The 22,495-nt window shown below is 41.0% G+C and overlaps 1 protein-coding gene across 3 annotated transcripts in view; it reads right to left on the bottom strand.

Annotated features, from left to right (window-relative positions):
• The window catches only part of COP1 (COP1 E3 ubiquitin ligase), a 125,011-nt gene that overhangs the window by 57,848 nt on the left and 44,668 nt on the right, over positions 1–22,495 (bottom strand). For all 3 annotated transcript variants that reach the window (XM_084211601.1, XM_084211602.1, XM_084211600.1), the window contains exons 12-14: positions 14,201–14,344; positions 6,236–6,344; positions 4,470–4,551 (exon numbers count right to left, since the gene is read on the bottom strand). In XM_084211601.1, the coding sequence (XP_084067727.1) occupies positions 4,470–4,551; positions 6,236–6,344; positions 14,201–14,344 (335 nt within the window). The remainder of the gene's footprint in view (positions 1–4,469; positions 4,552–6,235; positions 6,345–14,200; positions 14,345–22,495) is intronic.

The raw sequence follows: 22,495 nt of genomic DNA on the forward strand, positions 1-22,495 counted from the left end.
ATGCTGGGCTCCAATTATATCTTAGTCAGTACCATAAAAAGGATAGATGGGACACATAACAACACATAATGAAACATGTCAAGTTTTACCTAGAACTGCCCATTATTTTTTACAAAGAACTGACAGGTTAATAAAGCATAATTCATAGGGGTAGAGTTTATTTGCTGCAGCTTTCATTGGTTTTGCTGGGGTCGAGGCAGTAATTATCCAACACAGATGTCTTGGTGACATCCAGAATTGTGTTGATGAGACAAGCAACTGTCTGAGATTGACTATTTCTGAAACACATGTTCTCAAAGCATATTTTCTCTCATTTTGCAGCTGCTGAGAGACATCTTTATGTGGTCAAATACCTACCCCTCACAAGAGTATTAAAAAGATGCCTCCAGAACAGTTTTTTCAGTTTAAAATGTTCTGGACTTTTCAAGATTTTTTTTTTTAGTTGAAGATTTACACCAAATGTGTAAGTTCATCAGTTAATCTTCCATGCATCAGCTCTGTGTCTAAAAACTGAGTAAAAGAGGCAGAAGCCTGTACTGCAATAGCTGAAGGTTGATGTTCACAGTTGGTACACAGAGTAAGGATGTTTCATCCAGCCTGTCACTTGTGAGTTCTTATCTGCTCATCTGCTGCTACTCTGGAAAAGCTCTAAGACAGGAATAGGATCTTGCCACCAGAAAATTCATTTGCAGAGATTAGGAGAATCCCTAGGAAAGGAGAAAGCTGCTGAATTGCATTGCTAGGCAAAATTTTGGATCCACTGCCTCATGCAGGGGTCAGGAAGGTGGTGTAAACTGATGACTGTCAGCAGGCAGTGACTGCAGGGCACTCCATGCATAAGGCACAGACTTTATTGTCAATAAAAAATAAATATCAACATCATCTTGACTTCTTCAAGGCACTTCCACTAAATCAATCCAACAGCCCCACAAATCTCCAGAAAATTACTGAATTTTTAGCCAGAAAAATGACCAAACTGAAGGTTCAATGAGATATTTTGAGAGCAATAAATACCTACACCTCAAGTCAAAAGAAGCTGAAGGAATGAAATATCAATGAAAATGAAGTCCCAAACAATCCTGTGGAAGTTGGTGGAGCAGACTGACTGCATTCTCAGGCCATTTCCCCTCTGTAGAAGGCTTTTTTTTAATGAAGCCATACCTGCATATCTGTGTTGCCTTGTTGAATTAAGTGGACTATTAAAAAAAATAGCTGCAGGAGTAGTACCAGGGTCTCATTTATTGAGGCAGCATAGAAATTACTTTCCTTAGATGTAATGAGACACAGGCCTGCATTCCTCCTTGCCATGAGACAACAAAAAGTAACTATTGCTACAAACTCAGAGCTCTCAGGTGCTCCTGTTCTATCCTACCTCTCAATTTTGAGCCAGGAATAATGAAGGAACTAGAGATGTAAAACCAGGATGCTTTCTTAATTTGAATTTATCAGTGCTTCTTCTATTTTCTTCAGTTTCAGAGAGCTTCAAAAACAAAGTCACACCAGAGAAACATTTGATCACCCCAAAACAGACATCTATCCCAGTGAAGCCATTCTTCCCACAGAGCATCACCAAATATTCACTGCCCCTCATCTGCTAACTTTACCATGGCCATAAAACTCCACCCCCAATACAGAATAGACAGCTGAAAGTCATTAGCTAAGTGTATTAGCTCTAGCCCTGTCCTGGTACTTTAATAGTATCATTTTGTCTTCACAAAATTCATCTTTTCTTCTCCAAGAGCAGAAATTTACCCTTTCCTACTTACATGAGTATTACAGCTCCTGCTATTATTATGTGCATAAAAGAATTTGAATTAAGGCTGTGCCTACTCCCCAAGCTCCTTGTAGAACAAGTAAACACCAATTTTGCTCACTGCTATCTAGTTAGAGTATACCTTTGGGTCCCTACAGACATACACAAGTACCTTTGCCCCTTGAAAAAGAGAGTGCATAACAACTGTAGATGAAAGTGAAGGGTTTGTACACACACTAGTTATTCTAAGTACAATAATGCTTTTATGCTGCCATTATCTGCTGTGAAAGTAGGAAGATTTTTCACAGATAAGCAAATTCTGGATTATTTTCATCTCACAAGATGGACAATGCAAGAACCTGGGGCCCATGGCTGCTGCTGCTGCTGCTAATTACAGCAGAATCATTTTCTGCCTAACAGCACTGTTAGCATCCCTTTTGCAGTGCCTGAGCCTTGGCACAGAGAACTGAAAAGCACAGGATTTTTCATTCATAAGCACCTTCTCCAACATGCATCTACTTTCAGAATTAGCTTCTAACTTGAAAATAAAGAGGAGAGACAGGCAGACACACAGGCAAGCAGGAAGAACTGGCAAAGCTGTCCCTTATTTTGCTGCCTTGTCCTGACCACTTGACAGGGAAATGTGATACTAGTGCTTTGTGAGGAAGAAGGATGAGATTAGCTCCTGCAGGCCAGTGTGGCCTCAAAGATGCAGAGAAATCAAAGAGGACAGGAAAAGTAGATAAAGAATCTCTCCTGCCAGGCACTTTACCTGGCCAGACATGTATTATTGTGTATTAAAACTGACCACAACTCGACCACCATGAACATAAGCAGAAGGACAAAATTGCAAGTTAGGCAGGTTACACTGAAGACATTTGTCATGAGTGTTACCATTCCCTCACATTTAATCCTTCCAAATGGAAGATGGACACTACAACATTAATGTGGACATTTTGCTGCTATTGATCTGTACCCTAAAAACTTCTAAAATCTGTGCTGAGACTCCATTTGTCTCTAAAGGACTCTTAATATATGCAAATCACAGGCAAGTCATGGTAAAAAATAAAGGATAAAACGTTCCAGATTAGTTTTATCCACCAAAACCCCAATACACCTTCAAAAGACCTTTGTGAATTGAAATGCAGGTTATGTGGAATCTGCAGGCTTTATTAAAATAATTTCTAAGTAAACAGTACACTTTTAGAGACAATTACTGAAGAAGTGAACAGTCAAACTGAAGACAGAAGCTCTGCCTGCAGCTGGGCTTTGCAAAACTGGACACCTTGTTAACATGCTAATAAATGCAGATCCACCTGGCAGATTAGCTTTTTATATGCATGGCAAGAGTGGGGAGCACTGATGAAGAGGCTGTTAACTTACAAGGTGAATAATCAGCCCTACTGCATTTAAGCACACAGAAAACACACCTGTCGTCCACCAGAAAAGGAAGGGGAACTGTATTGAAAACATTTTAAAATCACCTTAAATATAAATAATCATTAAAGTTTTGTAAATGGAATTACCAGCTTTGGGAACTGGAGTGACAGGACAAGGGGAGGGGCTTCATACTGCAAGAAGGCAGGGTAAGATGGGCTATTGGGAAGGAATTCTTCCCTGTGAGGGTGGGCAGGCTCTGGCACTGGTTGCCCAGAGAAGCTGTGGCTGCCCCTGGATCCCTGGAAGTGTCCAAGGCCAGGTTGGATGGGGCTTGGAGCAATCTGAGACAGTGCAATGTGCCCCTGCCCATGGCAGAGGCTGCAAAAAAATGAGCTTTAAGGTCCTTTCCAACCCAAACCATTCTACGATTCCATTATTGCCAAATGTAATTGAGGAACATTAATTTCTTTTGGAACAGCATTTAAAAGCTTTTTGGAAACGGGGGGCAGCTTACAAAATTTAGCACTTATGAAAAATGAATTTATCATTTCAAAACAAATCATGAAGAGCTCTGTCCAGAGCTCTGTCAGCCCATCTGGGAGAAGTAATCCCCACTGCTTAGGAAAGGAACTTTTAAGCTCTTGCTGTTAAATAGCTCTGATTTGGTGTTGTAAATATTACAGATAAAACTCATTCATTAGGGAGGAAGAATGCTACACCTCCCTCAGCATCATCCTCCTCTTTAGGAGCTTCCTGTATAGAAGAGGAGCTTTTTTTTATCACCATGTCGTAAAGGGCTTGGCCAAAGGGTTCTCCAAAAGTGCTTTCTCAAATGGACCCAGGAGTGTGGCAGGCTGAGAGCTGCTCCCAGCACTCCCACTCAATCCACCATCCAGCTCCTTACATCTCCAAGAAACGCTGTCTTTAGCATGCAGAGCTACAGGTAAAAGAGCAGCAGGCATTTTTAAACTGCTGCTGTTTTACTGACAGCCTTGTTTTTGAAATATAAATACATGCTGTTCTTTTGAAAGGCCCCGAGGCTTTAACTCAACAAGTTTAACTAATGTTAAAACACATTTTGGTTTGTTTGGAGTTCAGGAGAATGTTAGCTGAGCGTACATTACACAAAAAAATGTGAAGCAAGAGATGTTAATCCAAACAAAGCCTCTCCTTCTCCAAGATCCAAATGGTTCAGTAATATCTTGCCACATTACCACAGCAATTACAATACTGAAGGCAGCTGAGGAATCAGCTACTTGAAATAGCACATTTTTGTTCTTCCCATGGAATACACACAGCTTATGTCTCCTACACAGAGTCTGAAATAAAACAGTACCTTTGGCATCATCAGAGCCTGAAGCCAATAGCTTAGGGTCCATCAAGTTAAAGTCAACACTCCAGCACCTTTTCTCATGCTCCTGTTGAGAGACACAAGAACAATATTGCAAGGCATTGAGTTGTAGTATGATAAAACAGTAAAGGAAAACACATGTTTGGTGCAAATTGTCAGCAGGGACCTGGAGAGCAAAGCTTACTGTGTTTAGCAGTTTTTCACAAAATATCTTATCTCCCAATAGGACCAGTCCTATCAATATGCTACACATGCCAGGAAAGCAAAAAACACTAGAATGGCTTTTTTAAAAATGAAAACTGATTTCATTTTTACTTGGAAAGAAAAGAAAATTCAGGATATACACATTAAAAAACTGGTCTTTCAGCATTATTTGACTGTCTGTGGTTCTACCATGAGCTGCTGTTTATCCTAGATTGCAGTTGTATCTTTCAATATTAATAAGCAATTTTTAAGTATCTCCCAATACTGACAAGATGCCCATTTCAACCATCTCCTCTCTGAAAGTCCAGGAAATCTTCACCTTCCTGCTGAGCTATTAAGTAAATTTCCTGGTGTCTAATCCTCTGTTTTACCACTCAAATAAATATTATTAAAAGACTGCACACTTCTCCTCAAAACACAGAAGAGCTGTAATTGCTATGCTATCCATCCCACATGAAAGCAGAGCATTACATTGAATAAAATCTGAAATTCAGTCAAACCCCTTGTGTAAAGCCTTCACACAGGCTTACAAGACAAAAAGCTCACAAGGATGAAGTCACTAAAGGTTTTCAGTACATGCAAAGCAGATGTCAATGCCTCTATGCAAATCCAAATAAAAAATTCAAGTAATCTGATAGGAAGCAAAATGAGTTTGTTTTAACATAAGCAACAGCTGGTCGTCTCTAGGTTCATTATTCAGCCTCATAAAGAATTGCAAAATGTATTTGAGGGGAAAATAGACTAGATTTATTCTGTCCAGTATAATTTCTCTTTCACTGAGATATGCAAAGGATTAGTGAAAACAAGCATTATAAAATGACTGAAAAACAATGAGAAGGTAAACAGTGGCCTAAATAGGAACTAAAACTTATGTTGAACTGTCAAGGAGTCTGTAGTTCATTCATTATCACTGACCACTTTCAATGGACCAAGCCTGCAGCACTTCCAGCCCCTTCCCAAACACAACAGCCCTCTTCCAACCTCCTTGCTCTGATCACGAGCTCCTCAGAAGCCATTAGATGGAAACACAGTGTTTGAGTTTCACAAAGAAACAAAGTGCCAGAAACTTCTCCTGACCAGGTCTCGTGTGGGGAAGGAGCTGCCTTGCTCTGCCTTGTGCTCCCTTCTCCCAGCCTCACCACTCAAGGCTGCATTTTGCACTTCTGCATCTCGAGCACCTGCGCTGGCAACCACTGCAGAGTTTTACAAAAGGCTTTTGACAAAGACTGAAGTGGAACAGGTAAGGAGAGACAGAGGCTTCTAAAGAAAGGTGAGACAGCTTCCAGGAACTGATTTCTCCCTGTGCAGATTCCCTACCCAAAAGCAGCAGCAAGAAAACATCAACTGCCTCACAACCGACAGGAAGACAGAACTGCCTCCCTTGGAGGACTACAGCTCAATAAAGCTGTGCAGATGAGAGGCATTTACCAAACAGGAGGAATATCCAATTTCACCCTGTGGAACAGAAAAGCTGGACTAGGAGCAGCACCTCAGACTCAGTGCTGCTCTCCCAGCACAGTGCATGTTCCCTGCTGGTGGTGTGTTACCTGGTAGACCTTGGATCTCTGTCCTGTGAATCCATCCCAAAGGATGACGGTGCCTTCATAGTCACTGCTGGCTAGCAGGTTCTTGTGGTAACTACTCCAGCTGATACAGCTTAAAAAGAGCAAGCCCTGGTCAGTCTTACAGTAAATAAATGTACAACACAAAAATCACTCTTGCAATACATTAGGCAATGAGTATCTTTGCAAAGCACACAGCATGTTGATCAAACCACCCCATTGAAACGTGCAACTTTAGGAGAAAAAATACAAAACCCATCAGAAATAGAACAAACCTTATTCCACAAACTAAAAGCATAACTTTATTCACTGAAGAGACATTTCCCCCTTAATGTGAAGTGCTAAGGCCTAGAGTTTTTTTAAAATGTAATTATTTCAAACGCTGATTTTTTTGCTATTTGATTACCACACAAATTCTCAGAGAGCTCAAGGTTTGATGCCTTTACCTCTCAGCAATAGACACTACTGTTACTACCATAAACAAATTATTATTATACCATAAATTAATAATAATAATAACCATTATACCATATTATAGTAACAAATTATTATTATACCACATACTACTTACCTAAGAATAGCTGTATATGTGAAATGCATAGATAGTAAATCAACCTCTCCTGCAGCACACATCTAATATTCTATATAGATGTTCTATATATTCTATTATATATATTCTGTAAATGCTAAAAATGCCTTCATTTTTAGCATTTACAGAATATATATCTGTATATCCATGAGGAAACAGAATATATATCTGTATATCCATGAGGAAACAGCAGTTTGTTTGCTATGAATATTTTAGGAAATGTTTCTGATCAAGAACTGGAAAATATAACACATAGGTTTTGATTTCTAGCTGAATTGAGGGGCTGTGCAAAAATAAATGATGATTTCACTGGCAAACTCTAATGATCAGCAGAGAAAACAAGAGCAGCAACACTGCCAAGTCACACTCGTAGCATTCTGGCACTTTGCCTCTACTCTGACTCCCAAAAAATGTGACAGAGGTAAGAAAATTTGTAATACTTGCTCACCAATTTTTGGACCATCTGGCAAAGAAGCATGCCAGTAGGTATCAACTGTGATGTACAGAGCAGAAGCTGAACTGACAGATTCCATTCATGCAGGTCCTCGAGCAGCTCTGACACGGATAACTAGATCACAGTAGCCTTGGGGCCAAGTTTTAACCAACAATACAAACCCCAAGTCCACAATTCTGTAACTTCTTAGTGCTGCTTTGATCAGAGCAGCTACACATTGAAATATGATGTAGATACATGGATACTGATTTAGGAGTATTATACCTTGCTAAATTCCTGGTTCCACTATACACTTGCATCCTGTTTTCCTTAATAATTTACACACAGAAGAGGAAAAATGCCTTTCCTTTCTCATGCTAGTTAAACATTTATTTTTCCATTAGTTAAGTAACAGTAAGGAGCATTGGCATTCTCCTCCTGACTACACTGAAACTTAACAGCATTCCTTGGTTTTAAAACTTTACATTCAGAAACTTAAAATTTTATTTACCCAATATAAGTCATCATTTTTAACCACCAGTTAATAAGATGATGATTGCAGTGATACAGCTCATGCAATGATTTCCCTGGCTTCACCTCTTCCACGATATGCCATTAATGAGAAAATGTTAAGTACCCATAACCCTTGCAGGCATGAGAGCTGCCCACAAATGCACCATCAAGGAGCCATCATTATTTCAGTTCTACTTCCATTAGGTACCCACACAGAAAAGCAGGTCTTGACAGCCTATGATTTACTAGAAGCCTTATTCCAAGAGGCTTAAGTGACTCCCTGAGTTCCAAATGGAGTTGGCAGGCACTGCCCACCAGTTCCATGAGGTGAAGGTTGGCAGCAGCCCAGAGTTAACCACATCTGATATCTGGAGTCACATTTCCAGGTGGAGCAGTCCCTGATGGAAGAAAAAGCAGTTCAGAGGCCCAGAGCTCCACCACACTGAGCTGTGGGCTGGGAGCAGCCAATGGCAGGGAGGTAGAAACCACACCACAGGAGACCTTTATCAGTCCAAACCTGTCTTCCCAACCAGATTATCCCCTCTCAAGTCAGGGCTTCAAGAAAGGAAATAATCTGTAAGTGAAGCCATCATGTACAAGCAGAAAGAATCCAACCCAGAGCCATATCTTAGAAGCAATCTCCTATCTGGATGGCTTTGAGAGGACATCAGACAACATCAGCAAGTGAAAAAGCTCCTAGAGGAAGGCTGATGTACTGGTGACACTTTGGGTGGTTAGAGGATGAATGTTCCACCTGAAGTATGAAGTGAATAATCATATAACCACATCTTGTCAAAAAAGAAATCACCTCAGACAGTGAAAATTAAGAATTGCTGAGTAGAAAAATGTAAAGGACAAGAGTGTAACAGTTCTGTTCGAGACGTGATAGATTTAAAATACTTCACTGATGGTACAGATGGAGGAAAACATGGTTTCTGTGCCCAAAAGCATGTTCACTAGTTCTGGTACAGCAAAGATCCCACTGCAGCATGATGGTGTTAAACAAGGGGTTAACATTCATTTGGAAAGCATTTATAGACAGACTTAGAGGGGAAAACAGGAACTGACAGGTGAAAAATGGTTAGGGATTTGCAGCCACTAAGTGGTTCAATTAACACCCTTTAAGTCACACACACCATAAATCTTTCATTTTTAAGTAATATGATTAAAAGATCATAGTAATATAAAATCAACTCTGTTCCAGCCCTCAGCCTTAATTCTGCCCTCATGCCCACCCAACTCTCTTTACAGAGTCTGAAACTAGAGCTTTACCCTTAACACTGCAATACCTGAGCTTCTTTCTAACTTAAATTCTCCAAAGCAACCTTTGTAGAGTACAATTTAGAGTTAGATCAGGTGGAGGGGAGCTCCCTTTGCAGGTAGTTTTTTAGCAAGGGCTGTCATTTCATAGAAATCACAGAATGGTTTGGGGTAGAAGAAACCTTAAATATCCCCTCATTCCATTCCACCATCCCAGGTTGCTCCAAGCCCTGTCCAACCTGGCTTTGGACACTTCCAGGGATGGGCAGCCACAGTTTCTCTGATAACCTCAGTTGTACCACCCTCTGAGCAGACAGCTTCCTAACACAATCTAAAACTCTCCTCTTTTAGCTTAAAAACATTCCCCCTTGTCCTATCACTCTCTGCACCTGTAAAAAGTCCTTTGGTTGTATCCTCTGGCATCTGTGACAATGCACACCAGGAAGAAGGCTGTCCTGGATCTGGGGTAAGTTTCTCTTCCATATGGCTTTCCTGGGACCTGCAGAGGGCTGAGAACTCACTGCCACATTCCCCTTAAGGGAAGCACTGTTTTTTCTTCCATGCTCAACACAGGCAATTTTGTTGAAGCTTTAAAGACATCTATTTTTTTTTTTGGGTTCCCTTGAGATGCTATCATGGGTAACAAATTGAGTAACAAACTCAAAAAAGGCATGGGGGAGCAAGCTGGAGAAGGGCAAAGGAAAGTCAAAGGTGACATGAACCAAAAATGCAGCTTACACAGTCCTCAGATTAACTATCAAACCCCTAGAAATTCATAAAAACAACCTTTTGTAGACAACCTTTAGATGGTCTGCACCCACATCCAGGAGAAATTGCAGTATGAAGGCTCTGAGATATGACATAAAAATAACTACTAGGGCTGAGAGAATGTATAATTCACTGGACTAAAAGGCATTGTGGGATGCCATCTTTTATTTTAAGTACAGTAGCTGTATTTTTTTTTCCAGTTTTTGCTTTGTTCTTTAATCCAGAGAGAGAGTGATAGTTACACCCCAGAGATTTATCTTATCAGAAGTTGTGATAGCTTTCCTTCCTAGGGGATTAAGCTGGAGAAACTGTAGTTGAAAGCTAATCACCAACCTCAGAAAAACCCTCCTAACCTCAGCATCTGATCCAGCCACACAGAAATCTGACCCTGTAAAGATTCACGTGCATCCTTCATTTTATTCAGACACACAAGTGGGCCAGCTCAGTTAGTGTTGTCAGTTATGCTGATCTTTCTTTCATGAGACTGTATTTTTATGGCTGATATGTCTCAAATCCAGGCTCAAGCTACCCAGTGTCAACCACTCCTCTGGCAGTGAGAGCTAAATAAAGTTAAAGCTTTTAATAAGGCACAAACTCCTGTGGTCTGATCTGCTTCTGAGCACCAAGTGCTTCAGACCCACTCTGTCACCATGACCCCAGTGATGACTGGTAGTTTTAGGACTGAAATGTTTTTAAGAGCATGATCTACTACTGCAAAGGACAGCCACATGAATAACAACATGAAACAAATACTTCAGAGACATATGGAATTACATTACTGTGATGAATGTTTTAAAATAAACCCCTTTTTTTCTAATCAATTCAAAGAAAACCTCTAGTATGGTTAAAGACAAATACTTCTGGAGAAAAATTTCATCTTCTTGCAAAGTGAATCAGTGATTCTAAAAACTTGAATTAATGCAAGTTGAAGATATATTTCCTTATAACCTGTTTATTGTCAAACATCCTCTGCATTGGAAATACAGGCACCCAAGACAACTAGCTCATACCATTCCAAATTGCAGAGAGTCTACAAAGAAAAGGACCATGACAAGTTTTTGCTTATTGTAAACTTAATAGCAAAAAGTGGCTGCCATTTTCAAAGCCGACAGCAATACACCCATGAAGCACTATTAGGATATAGCAATCACATATTTGATTTATTGACACCAAAAAATGAAAACTGTAAAATATTAGCAGCCTCCTAAAAAAGAAAGAATACTGATGCTTTGCTTTTACTGCAATTGACTAAACAGATGCAGCTGATTTTGGAGGTTTGTGGTAACATCTATCACTGGAGTACAGATGCTGCAAACACACGGCGGTGAGCATGCAGAATACTAAACACGGATTTCAAAAGCATGTTTACCTAACCACACTCACACATCACCTGCTGTAGATTAACGAGGCCTAAAGCCAATTTTTTACCTGAATGCTAGATCTCCTTATTTTTCTCCCCCTGTGACCCATGGCAAAACAACAAATCTGCCTCTTGAATAAATCAGAGCAGAGCTGTGGCTTGCTACTAGCCATTCCTCTTCGTCCTTTCCCATCTCCTGCACGGGGGGAGCTGCAGATTAGTGCCTGCCATAGCTAGGGACACAGCAAGTCATAATTAGCTCACAGGGTGCTGTTTATAGCTACTACACAATGCCAGGATTTGTTTCTTGTACTGAAGCTATGAATCTGTAAATGGGATTTTTATGAGGATTTATGTGTCATCTGGTGTTTTTCCTGGAAGCTTATGCCACTGTTGTTCCCAGGGGATGCGATGCACATTTACCAGAAACCCGACACACCGACTTCCTCCCTGCTCTTAAAAATAGGGATAAGAAGGCTTAGCAGATGATGAAAAAAGAATGTATTTAAGAAGCAGGTGGGTGTAAAAAAGGGGGTTGGTAAAGAGGAAGAGACTCAGCTACAGCTGGTACCAGGGCTCTGCTCCAGGAAAGTCTACAATCAATTACTGCTGGCACGAAGCTCAAGCTTTCAGCAGGCACCCAGCTGGCACACGGCAGAGCAGGGCTGGGCTGGCGCCAGCCCCGGCCCAGGCACGGGCTTCCCTTCCCGCAGCTGCTCTGGGCCAGACTTGCTCTTGGCCAGACACAAGTCCTCACAAATGCTGTCACCTGTCTGCTTTTATAAAAGCCCATCAGAGCCTCTGCTCCTCTGAAAGCTGAGTCACCAACATCATCGCTAATGATTTATGTTCCGCCATCGCTGCTCTGAACAAGGTTAACCAGGATCAATTTAACCAGGAGAGACATGTCACCAAATCCCATCTGCACACAGACCCCTGCATCTCTGCCAGGAAGAGAAATACCACCCATTTGCTAGAACAGAAATATGTTTGTCTCTGATATCAGAAAGGGCACTCACAGGTAGTCTCCTGGAGAAGCTGCACTTTCACCCAAATTAAGATCAATGGCTTTAAACTGAGGCTTTTTACAAAGAGCAGGCTCCACTTATTTAGATTTTTCTATTACAATATGGGCACATTTTTAGCACACTGCAATATTCCATAATGAAATTGCAGCCTTCATCTCTAACTTCTCCCTCAAGCTATGCCACTTCAGAAAAGCAAGCAATTATGCTGCTCGACGCTGCAGCAGCGAGCCCCGGCACCGGTGACTGGCAGCACAGCTAATGGATATAGCAAGGATGCCTCTGACTGACAGACCAACTTTATTTGTCAAAGCCAAAAGCACCTACCTGCCAAAGGAAGCCTGATATAATTGGAGGAGGCTGATGGGGGAAAAAAACCCCACCATTTATTTCTTCAAAGGAATGAGAGAAAGTAGGGCAAGAAAATGAGAGAGGACCTGATCCTCCTCTGCTGAGGAAGAAGGTCAGAGGACAGAGCATTTAGCATTGTCATATATACATAAAACATATACATGCATGAAATTTGAGAATGAGAAAAATCTTTAAAGCAAGCAGCATCCTGGCTGGAGCACAAAGGCAACACGAGTAACACCACAGAAGGCACTAATGTGACTGTCCTCACAGGCAGCTAGGGGAGAATGGGGAATTAACAGCTCTCCTAACCACAGGCAGGAGCATCAGGGGTAGCTCCCCTGTCAAAACTGAAACTGCAAGTTTGGAATTTGTTTCAAGTTGTCCAAGAAATACCAAACACACATTGCTTTTCCCCTTCTAATTAAGGCAAAAGGTATTAATAGACTGCAAGATGGTTCTCCTATTATTCTGTTCATCTGTCCACAAAAATAAAGTTGAATGGTGCAAACTCAGCTATGACTCAGGTAAAAAATGCAGAACATTTCACCAGCCCAGCCAAACACAAGCTCCATAATCAGTACAGCATATCAATACAAACCACTCATGTGAAATCTAGTCCCAGGGTCAGCTGCAATTACATCTTTCCCTTCATAAAACAGTGTTATGTAATTCCTGGGAATAATGAGCACAAGCAACACAGGAATGACTGAGCTATCTTTAGAAATGTGTCAGCTACAAAACAAAGCGTGACTTTTACACTCTAAAATAGGCTCACAAACATTCTTAATTTTGTTGCACAGCATTTTGTTTTCATGGAAGCTGGACTGTTACATAAATTTATTACTTGCATTTTCATGGGTGCTTTACTGCTTTTAAAATGTAGAGTAACAAATAAAAACAAATTATTGCAACAGAGATGCTGGAGACTTGTATTATAATACTGAATGGGTTTGATTGCCTCTATTATTTACTTCTGAGCTTTAAGAGATTTTTTGAATTAGGATTTTTAAGTTATTTAGCTGGATTCTCTCAGTTGAAGTTCTAACATGGTGGTCTATATTTCATTGGTTTAATACATCTAAAAGGATAAAAAAATGGGTTCACAGTAATGATAGCACAGAAGCAAAAAAAAAAATCAAGAAAGCTCCTTTTTCAGGAGCTTTATATTATGAGGCCCAGAACATTACTTCAGGCAGACAAAAATTTCTAGGTAAAAGATGCCAGTGAGGAACATTTCCTGAGAACTAGCAACCTCTCAGAAGAACAGAAAGGATCTGGTCAATGAAGAGAAGAGAGCACAAAGAATCAGGAACTTAGGAAGAACTGGGCACAGAGGTTACTTTGGACAAGGGATGACCTTACCTGGAGCAGGTATCCACCACTTGGAGCACGTATCCAACAGCATTTGCAAGGAACACAGCAGCAGTTTAACTCCCTATTGCCTTTTGTCCTCCAGATATGTGGGCTTTGTTCATCCAGCCTTGGATGAACCCAGTACACACAAGTAACAGTGCCTGTGCCCCCCAGTCTCCATCAGTGCCTGCATTCCTCCTTTCCTCACCAATTCTCATAAAGAAAGCAGAACAATTGCTACACAAACAATCAAGTGGAAAAGGCACTCTGAGTTCAAACACAAATCAATGCCTACCTGATTTTGGAATTACAGGTCATTTCATTCTCAGGGTAGTGAATATCCACTGCATCCTGAATGACTGTACCATACTCATAGACTTTAATCTTCTTTGTCACTCCAGCGATGGCAAAGTAGTCACAGTCTCGGTCAAACTCAATACTGAGAAACAAAAACATAGGTTGAAAATTCCATAAAAAATACCCCACATACTTATCAGGAGGATATTTTACCTCCTAAACATCCTGGTATGGCAGAGTTGAAAATCACAGTTTGCAAATACCCAATTCAGAACACCCTGGTCAGATCTGGCACGCACCCCGGTGTGGAGTTCTTGCTCTAAGCATTTTTCTCTAATTCACCCCCCAACAACATACACATCTCCATTTTTGTGGTAGCACAATCACCCTCCCACAGCCAGGTTATTTGTTCAAGTGCTCTGGAGGCTTTTCAGTTCCACCACACCATCTACACTGCACAGTACCCAAAGGTCAAAGCCAACAGCTTGTCCTGGAAATGTGCTTAACATTCCATGGCATGACTGCCCATTGATTCCTCCTGTGTACAACAGCTTCAGGAACTTTTAAAGTGCTAATGCAGAGCAAAGCAGTATTTGTGAAAAAAAACCCTTTAAATTCCCTGGGTAACCACAGGAGGTTGAAATCAGATCATCAGTACTGTAAAAACAACTATGACTTCCATTTAGGGTTGCTTGTGCAAACAGAGGAACCTTCTTTCTTGACCCGCAGGGCAAGTTTGTAATAAATATCAATGAAGCTGGAAGTAAAAGCAGTCAACTTATAACAAAGTTAAGCTGCAAATGAGAAAAGCCTGAGGTTGTATGTGAAATACATCTAAGAGAAAGGCAGGCAGCAGGTTACAAACAGCTAATGTCATTCCTACCTTCAGAGCTTGGAAAGGCTTGAGAGAAATCTGCTAGACATCTAGCAGCTGGGGAGGTAATCCTACTCCCCAGGAGCTTCTGCTTTCCTGCAGCCCCTGGCACTGCTGGCAGGGCAGGTGCACATACACCTGTCTCCTCTGAGGGCATCAGCCTAAATGAGACACCTCCCCAAAAAGGGTGGGGGCAGCGTTTGCCCTCAGTCAGGAGGTTTCTATGATCAGTAACCAGCTGTCCCCAAAGTCTTCTGGCTAAGCAATCAGTCTACTGTTTAGAGAGGTCTCTTTTGGAGTTCTTCCACTCACTATTTCATTTAAATCCCTGCTGTCTCTATTGCTTGTTTTTTCTCCCTTAAGAATCCAGAGTGTTTATGAACCAAGGAGGAAGTTCTTAATGGCAGCAGGAAAAACTGAGTTTACATTAATTCCACATTCAAAATCCTGAGAGCAGGGGTATTTAAGGTACCTTTCTACAATTAGAAAGCATTAAACCAATTACAAGAAAAGAAAGGGCTCTTCAGGCTGCCCCCATTGCTGTAACAGCAAGAGCTTTCCATTCCTCAGCAGAGCTGAGAAGTTGAAGGCAATGCAATGTTTCCAAGGGAAGATAAATTTAAACACCAACAGAATTTTCAAGTCCTTGTAAAGGAGATATCATCAAGTTATTTTTAAACTATGGAGAGAAAAAACTGTTGATATGCAGTCTGTTGCTATAAAATAATTCAATGAAGCAGTTTGAAACTTGACCATTTAACTCAGGCACCCAAATTTCTCCCAGGAGTGGCAGGAGATGGCCCCACTCACAACTGCTTGCTAGAGAAGCTGATCAGGTGCAGCCTGCAAAATCATGAGCCTCCAAAATGCAGGGAGGAACATGCTTATGGCTGGGGAATTACACAATCTTGCAGGCATCTATTTAAATAAAATGGGAGAGGGAAAGAAGTCACCTAAGCATCCAGGCTGCTCTCCCCACTCCCCAGATCTACACTAATCTAAATCACTTTTTAGACACACAGGATGAAAACACCATTCAGGTCTGTCTTGTTTTGTCAGCTCACCCTATTCTGTGGAAGAACTTTATAATCAAAGCCTCTATAACAATACAAAGGATTTACTTGTACCACAATCTTAATTGAACTGCTGTCCTCTCCTGTTCCCTGCCCTGTGGATTCAGGTAAAGCACAACTAAAGTGATGGCAGTGATTCATCTGCCTGGATTCAATTTAAACCCTCAGCCTTCTGCTGAAGACAGAAAAATAATGCATTACAATGTCTGGTAAAAAGCCAAGTTTTTAGAGCAGAATAGAACCTCTCTCATTTGGGTTGGGTTTGCTTCTCTAGTATTAATTCAAATAATTTTTTTTTAATAGAGACATGCTGTAGACAAAACAAATTAGCATTTAAGGATGCCCATAAGAGTTAACACATCATTAAAAAAATAAAAAGCCTTAAGTAATGGAATTGTCAGACCTGTGACCTTCAAACAGCATCAAAGACACTGCAGGGAGAAAAAGAATGCAGAAATAAACCACTACAGTACACACCAACACACACCTGCACCTTGGCCTCCCATCACCTGTGCTCAGTCCTGGAACAGCCAGGGTTCTCTCTTTCTGCCAGTCAGCTTTTCACCAGTGATTTACAAATAAAAATAGGAACAATCCACTACCTAATCGAGGGGATTATATACCATATAAAACTGTTCCTAGTATTTGCAAAACTCTGCTTACACCTGGACTAATCAGCATTAGGACAAACAGCCTACCTGCACAGCAACCATTATTTTAATGCTTTTTTCTTGCAAGTCTTTTAAATACACTTAGTATTATGCAAGTCTTATTTGCATTTAACTGGCTTGTGGGTACTCCTGTCACCTGCTGCTTGAAGTCTTTGTGTCAATGTAAGCTCTTGCTTATACACAAGCTTATCTATATGAAAATTCACCAGAGAATTTAAGTTTTGTTTTGTCTTGTCAAAAGACTCAACAGAGGCAGCTCAGAAAGACAACATTCTGCTTTGCAGGTGATACATTTCCACAGTCCAAATGAATTCCTCATTAGCACAATAACAACATGCAATAGAATAATAGGAAATAATTAAAACCTCCAGTGAAATTACCTGCTGGACCAGCAGTGGTCCTTGTTCCTCAAAGATGTACTTATTAAAAACAGTTATCAATTGCTCCTTTTTGTTCAGCCTATTTTTAAACTCCACATTTCGGACCAACCAAGACTAACCAAATTTCTGTAAGGAATCTTTTGGGGACATATGAACTGCTGGATATTTGAAAGAGCTTTATAAACATGCCAGAGAATTACTTACAGAAATCAAATTGAAAGGATCTGACAGTTTTGTTCTAAGGAAAATAGAAGAGAGACATCTCTCATTCCCAAATCACTGCTTTCTTTCTCCTTCCTAAGAAGTTGACAACCAACATCTTATGGAAATATCACTAAGAGCTGCTAGAAAGCAAGCACATCCTCAAGGGTTCTGGTTTCTCCACTGCTTATCTTAATTCCCAATCTGTGAGATTATAAATCAGTTGCTTTATTTTAATGGTAAAGCCTGTGACCTTGGAGAACACTCATAGCTAACAAATAGAATTATGAAATAAATTGCTTCTGAAACATGCCTGGAAGCCTGCTTTGGTGTTGAGGATAGAGCAGCAGGGAAAGAGTAAAGACAGAGTATTTAGCAGCTCTGCCATTGTGTAAAGCCTTAGTACATTTGCATCCTGCTGGTGTGTGCAGTTGTTCTCCACATCCCCGGAGGATGCGCTGGAGTTAGGGAATGCATACAGATGGGCAACTAAATTGATTAAAGGAATGGAGCAGCTGCCTCCCCATAAGGGTTATGAACAAGGCAACAGCAAGACTGGTGTTCAACAAGTCACATTACAGCTAGGAGGTACTGGCCAGAAGAATTGGTTTGGGACAGAGGAGGGTTTCCTCCCTCCCAGTTACACTTTTTAAGAAGCACACACACATTTCAGGTAGTAACTCTGACAACAGTAATCCATGTACAGCTGGTTCATACCAGATATTAACAGGTGTGCACTGTACCCACTGTTTGAAAACAGGAGAAGGCAGGGAGAAGGCATCTAAGTGCGTTTGCCTTTAACTGCACCACCAGTTACAGCTAAAGGTCTTCAGCCAACTGCTCCTCTCCCCTTCCCATACACAGTCTAAAATTGCTACTGTAATCAAAAATGCCTCAGCCCTGACTTGTTACCAAGATCTGGGACTGTAGGAGTTGCCATTTCTACAAAGTAGATGATTCAGTCTCTCTCATGGAACCGTATCTATCTATATAGATATATATATATATAGAGAGAGAGAGACACACACACACCTACTGTCCTCTCTGGATATACCAAAGCCTTTCTATTCTGTTTCTCCCCAGCCTAGTGCTGTTTCTATTTCTGTATCTCTAACATCAACTCCTATCTTGCTGTGGAGTCCCATATTTAATGACAACATGAATATATTGTTGGGACTTAATTGGGGAGAAGAATGAGAGACGCCAGCAGCAGTTTTTGTCCTTCACTTATATTTTCCTAAAGTCTTTCTTACTCTGTGCTTCCACTGCATGGCCTCCAAGGGGTGTCCTGTCACTCCTAACAATCCCAAGCCTGGCTATCTCTTTCCAAGGCTCATTTTGAGGCACCAAAGCCAAAGATTAGATATTTAGGTTACAATCCAACACTGTGGGGCACCAGTATAGACTGTTAAGCACCTGGGGCCAATACAGAAATTGGTATTAATATCACACACCTGAGAGATTGCTTACAACAGACTGATATTTTAAGTAATTAAGTAAGGTAATTAGTGTCACTAAGTATGCACTACTAGCATACTGACATGGTTTTTTAAAAACAAAGCTATACTCAGGCATAGGAAGCTGCAGTAAAGCACTCAGACTTTGTGTTCTATCAGCTCAAAGCCTACATTTTGTCACACATAAAAACAAAAGCTACTGAAACAAAGGACATGAAGTTTCAATATCAAAAGCTTGTTTTGCTAAAGCTGTGAGTGGATGAAATAAACCACTGAGGTTTTTCTCTATAATAAAGCAGCAGTTCCATTAGTTACTCCTTACTCCAGAGCACCACCACCTAAGTAAGGTCACTGCTTTTATTTCCGAGTCCTTAATCTGTGCCATAGGGACAAGGACAGACCACCACTGCAGAACATATTTCTTGATTCAAACTCCCAGGCTGCCAAATGTTTTCTAAAATATAAACTGAGCAAGCATGTCATGATCCCAGATGGGTTGTTGCTATCTCTAGTCAGAAAGGACCACTTAAACCTCAATTCTCTGTAAACTGTTATTTGGATAGATAAGTTAAATGTATAAATGAGATTATCACTCAAAGTCATTCTATCAGACAGCAAACACTTTTATCCCTAAGAATCACATTACCTTAGGTTAGATGTGACCCCCAGATCACCAGAAATTTGCCAGATTTGTCCTCTGATCAAGGTGAAGTAATCTTAGCTACTCTCAGCAAATCAGATTCAAGTCTAATGGATGTCTAATAAACACCGTGGGACAGAGGACCCTAAGCTATTTCAGGCTGATGCCATCCTTTGGAGTTGCCTGGAATATCCCAGCTCCAGTGGCTCCATTGAATGCACCCAGCATACCCTTCCCATCTCCTCTCATCCTCCAGGCTCCAAACATCCAATGAGAATGTAACCCCTAATCAAACCTCTATTTGAAGCACAAAAAAAAAAAGAGACTGGAAAGTCAGCTCTGTGTGTTAATTAACTTTCCCCCCACCATCTGGGAAACAGGCTGGGAAGGCTGTTACATTAGCCCAGCCTGCACTGCACAGGGAAGGGCAGTCCTCAGCTCTGGGCTCCCTTGGAAAGACATCATTGCACAGCCATGCTGCAGTCATACTTTCAGGATCTCTCCTACAGGCACAGTAGCCTGGAGGGCTGTTCTGCTCTGTTTGAAGAGAGGCATAAAAAGGTACCACATTAACAAAGTAATGTCATTAGACCTAGTTCCAGGCCCACTTCTTGCTTATAAAAATCCTTTTAAGTGTAATGAAATGCCATCAGTTCTAACAGAGACCACTTCATAATACTCCTGTTCCATAAAGAGCTTGTTTAAAGGAGAATATTAAACCTGAATTGAGGAGATTTGCCAGGCTCAGATCCATCTCACAGCTCGGAAATCAAACCCAACAGAGCGACTTTTATGCTTTGTCATCTCTAGATAAAACGGAGTCGCTCTTTTTTCAAACCCAATGAGAGCGTATACTATGCTGTGAGATTAATTGGGCTCCTTGCATTAGCTCAGTTTTCAGAACCATGCTCCTCTCTACTTTGCAAAGAAGTTACTATGAACCTCTAAATACAACCCAAAATATCCCAGAAAGCCATAGCAGAGTCCCAATCTTGGCTATAAGACTATAGCTAGAGACAGCTTCTTCTGCTGCATAAGGTTTTTTTCCACTCATGCATTCAGGGGAACTTGGCTTAATTAGCACTAATGATGAGAAAACCTATAGGGAACTGCTGAATTCTGCAAGCCACCAAATAAAAAGCGTATTGATAAAAAGCCACTTTACTGCTGGGCGATGCTCTTCTGCATGTTGAAGAGAAGATGACGACAATGCCAGGGATTCTATGCCAGATCCACAGAAGTACAATGAGCCAAAGCTGCTGCAAACGACTACCCTGCAACTTAATGAGGATTAGATTCGGTTTTTCCACAAACACAATTTTAAATAATTTCCTGGAGCAGGAGAAATTTAACTCAAAATGCCAACAGTTAAATGCAGAGCGTTCCTTATGACACTATGTAAAATTCAAGCCAAATTATCAGTCTGCCTGCTGCAGTATTTTGGGTAACCTGTATCTATATTTGAAACCCAGGAGGTACCATTTCACCCAGCTGGGCTGATACACAGTGGGTTTTGAACAGCTGGAAGCAGCCACAGCACAGAGTCAACATTTTCCAGCATTAAGGTGGAATAGGTTACAACTATCCAAACATTCTCATCTGCCTTCAAGTTTGGGAAGTGTTTCCAGTACAGAATCACTGAATGGATAAGGCTGGAATCCACCACAGTGGGTCATCTGGTGCCACCTCCCTTCTCCAGCAGGATCATCCCAGAGCACATGGCACAGGCTTGCATCCAGATGGTTCTGGAATATCTCAGTGAGGGAGACTCCACACGCGCTCTGGGCAATCTGCCAGTGCACCATCACTGCACAGGAAAGAAGTTCTTCACGTTCAGCTGGGACAGAACATAGCAGCCTCTACCCAAGCTGAGGTTTTAGAGAGGAAACCCTGCTCCACAACAGCCTCTAAGGTAGTCTGAACAACAGCACCAACTTATCAGGATTACATCATTAAGTAGGAAGCAGCTCAGTTGTGGCAAGTACTGAAGTGTCTTCTAGATATAAAGCCATTCAAAAGCTTGTTTCCAAGTCACCCTTTTGTTATTAAACCAACAAGGATTTTGTTCCTTTAAAATTAAGCACAGCAACAGCTGACAGAGCTGACAAGGCAGGGAACAAATAGATCTGAAAGAGAGATCTCCATCAATACTGGGACTTTAAACAGTGCAGTCTGTCTGTAGGCTCCAATTCATGCTTCCTCCATGATTTGGCAGCAGCAGCTGAGGATGTTTGTCTCCAGCTGACCACACTGCCAGAGGTCCCATTTCACAGGACAAATCACCACCCCAAGCCTAGCACTCCAGCAACTCAAGCCTCTGCATTTTCCTGACACTGCTACCAGTTCTTCTGCCAGACACTCTGCAGAGAATCTGGAGGGACAGCTGGAGACAGTAACCTCTTTAGACAACTCAGCTCAATCCAACAGGCACCAGCCTTCCTAAATATTAAATCCATACACCACAGACAAGCCTTTCCCAAGCAGCCAGAGGATGGGCTTAACTGCAATGTTCCTACTGCCTGGTAATGACAGAACAAGGTTAAAGCATCATTTGAAACATTTCTCATCCAGCTGACAAAACTGTTTCATGAGATTTGTTTTGATGGCACTTTGAATCTTATTTCATCAGTATTTTGAATGCTATCCTTTTTTACTTTTTCTAAAGAATGATTCATGTATACCCTTAATTCCACGGTCTCAGAAGTTGTCCTGACTTCATTTGCACAAATGTATGCACACACTTGTATATAATCCCATGAAAACAAACATCACTTCATAGCTTATTCTGTGTTATTTATTACCTTATTCTAGGAAACAACTATGCAGCACATAAATCCCAAACATGCCTCAGAAACTCTATTTATTAATGCAAACGATGATATATTAATAATCATGAGCTCAAGACTCTTCTCCAGGCTGAGCTGCTTGTAAGGTTTATTCTCAGTATCATTTAAGCCCACACTAGACCTCTTTGATGCTTTAACACACTCTTATAAT

The sequence above is a fragment of the Fringilla coelebs genome, assembly GCF_963513975.1.
Source record: "Fringilla coelebs genome assembly, chromosome: 9".
Classification (NCBI taxonomy): Eukaryota; Metazoa; Chordata; class Aves; order Passeriformes; family Fringillidae; genus Fringilla; species Fringilla coelebs.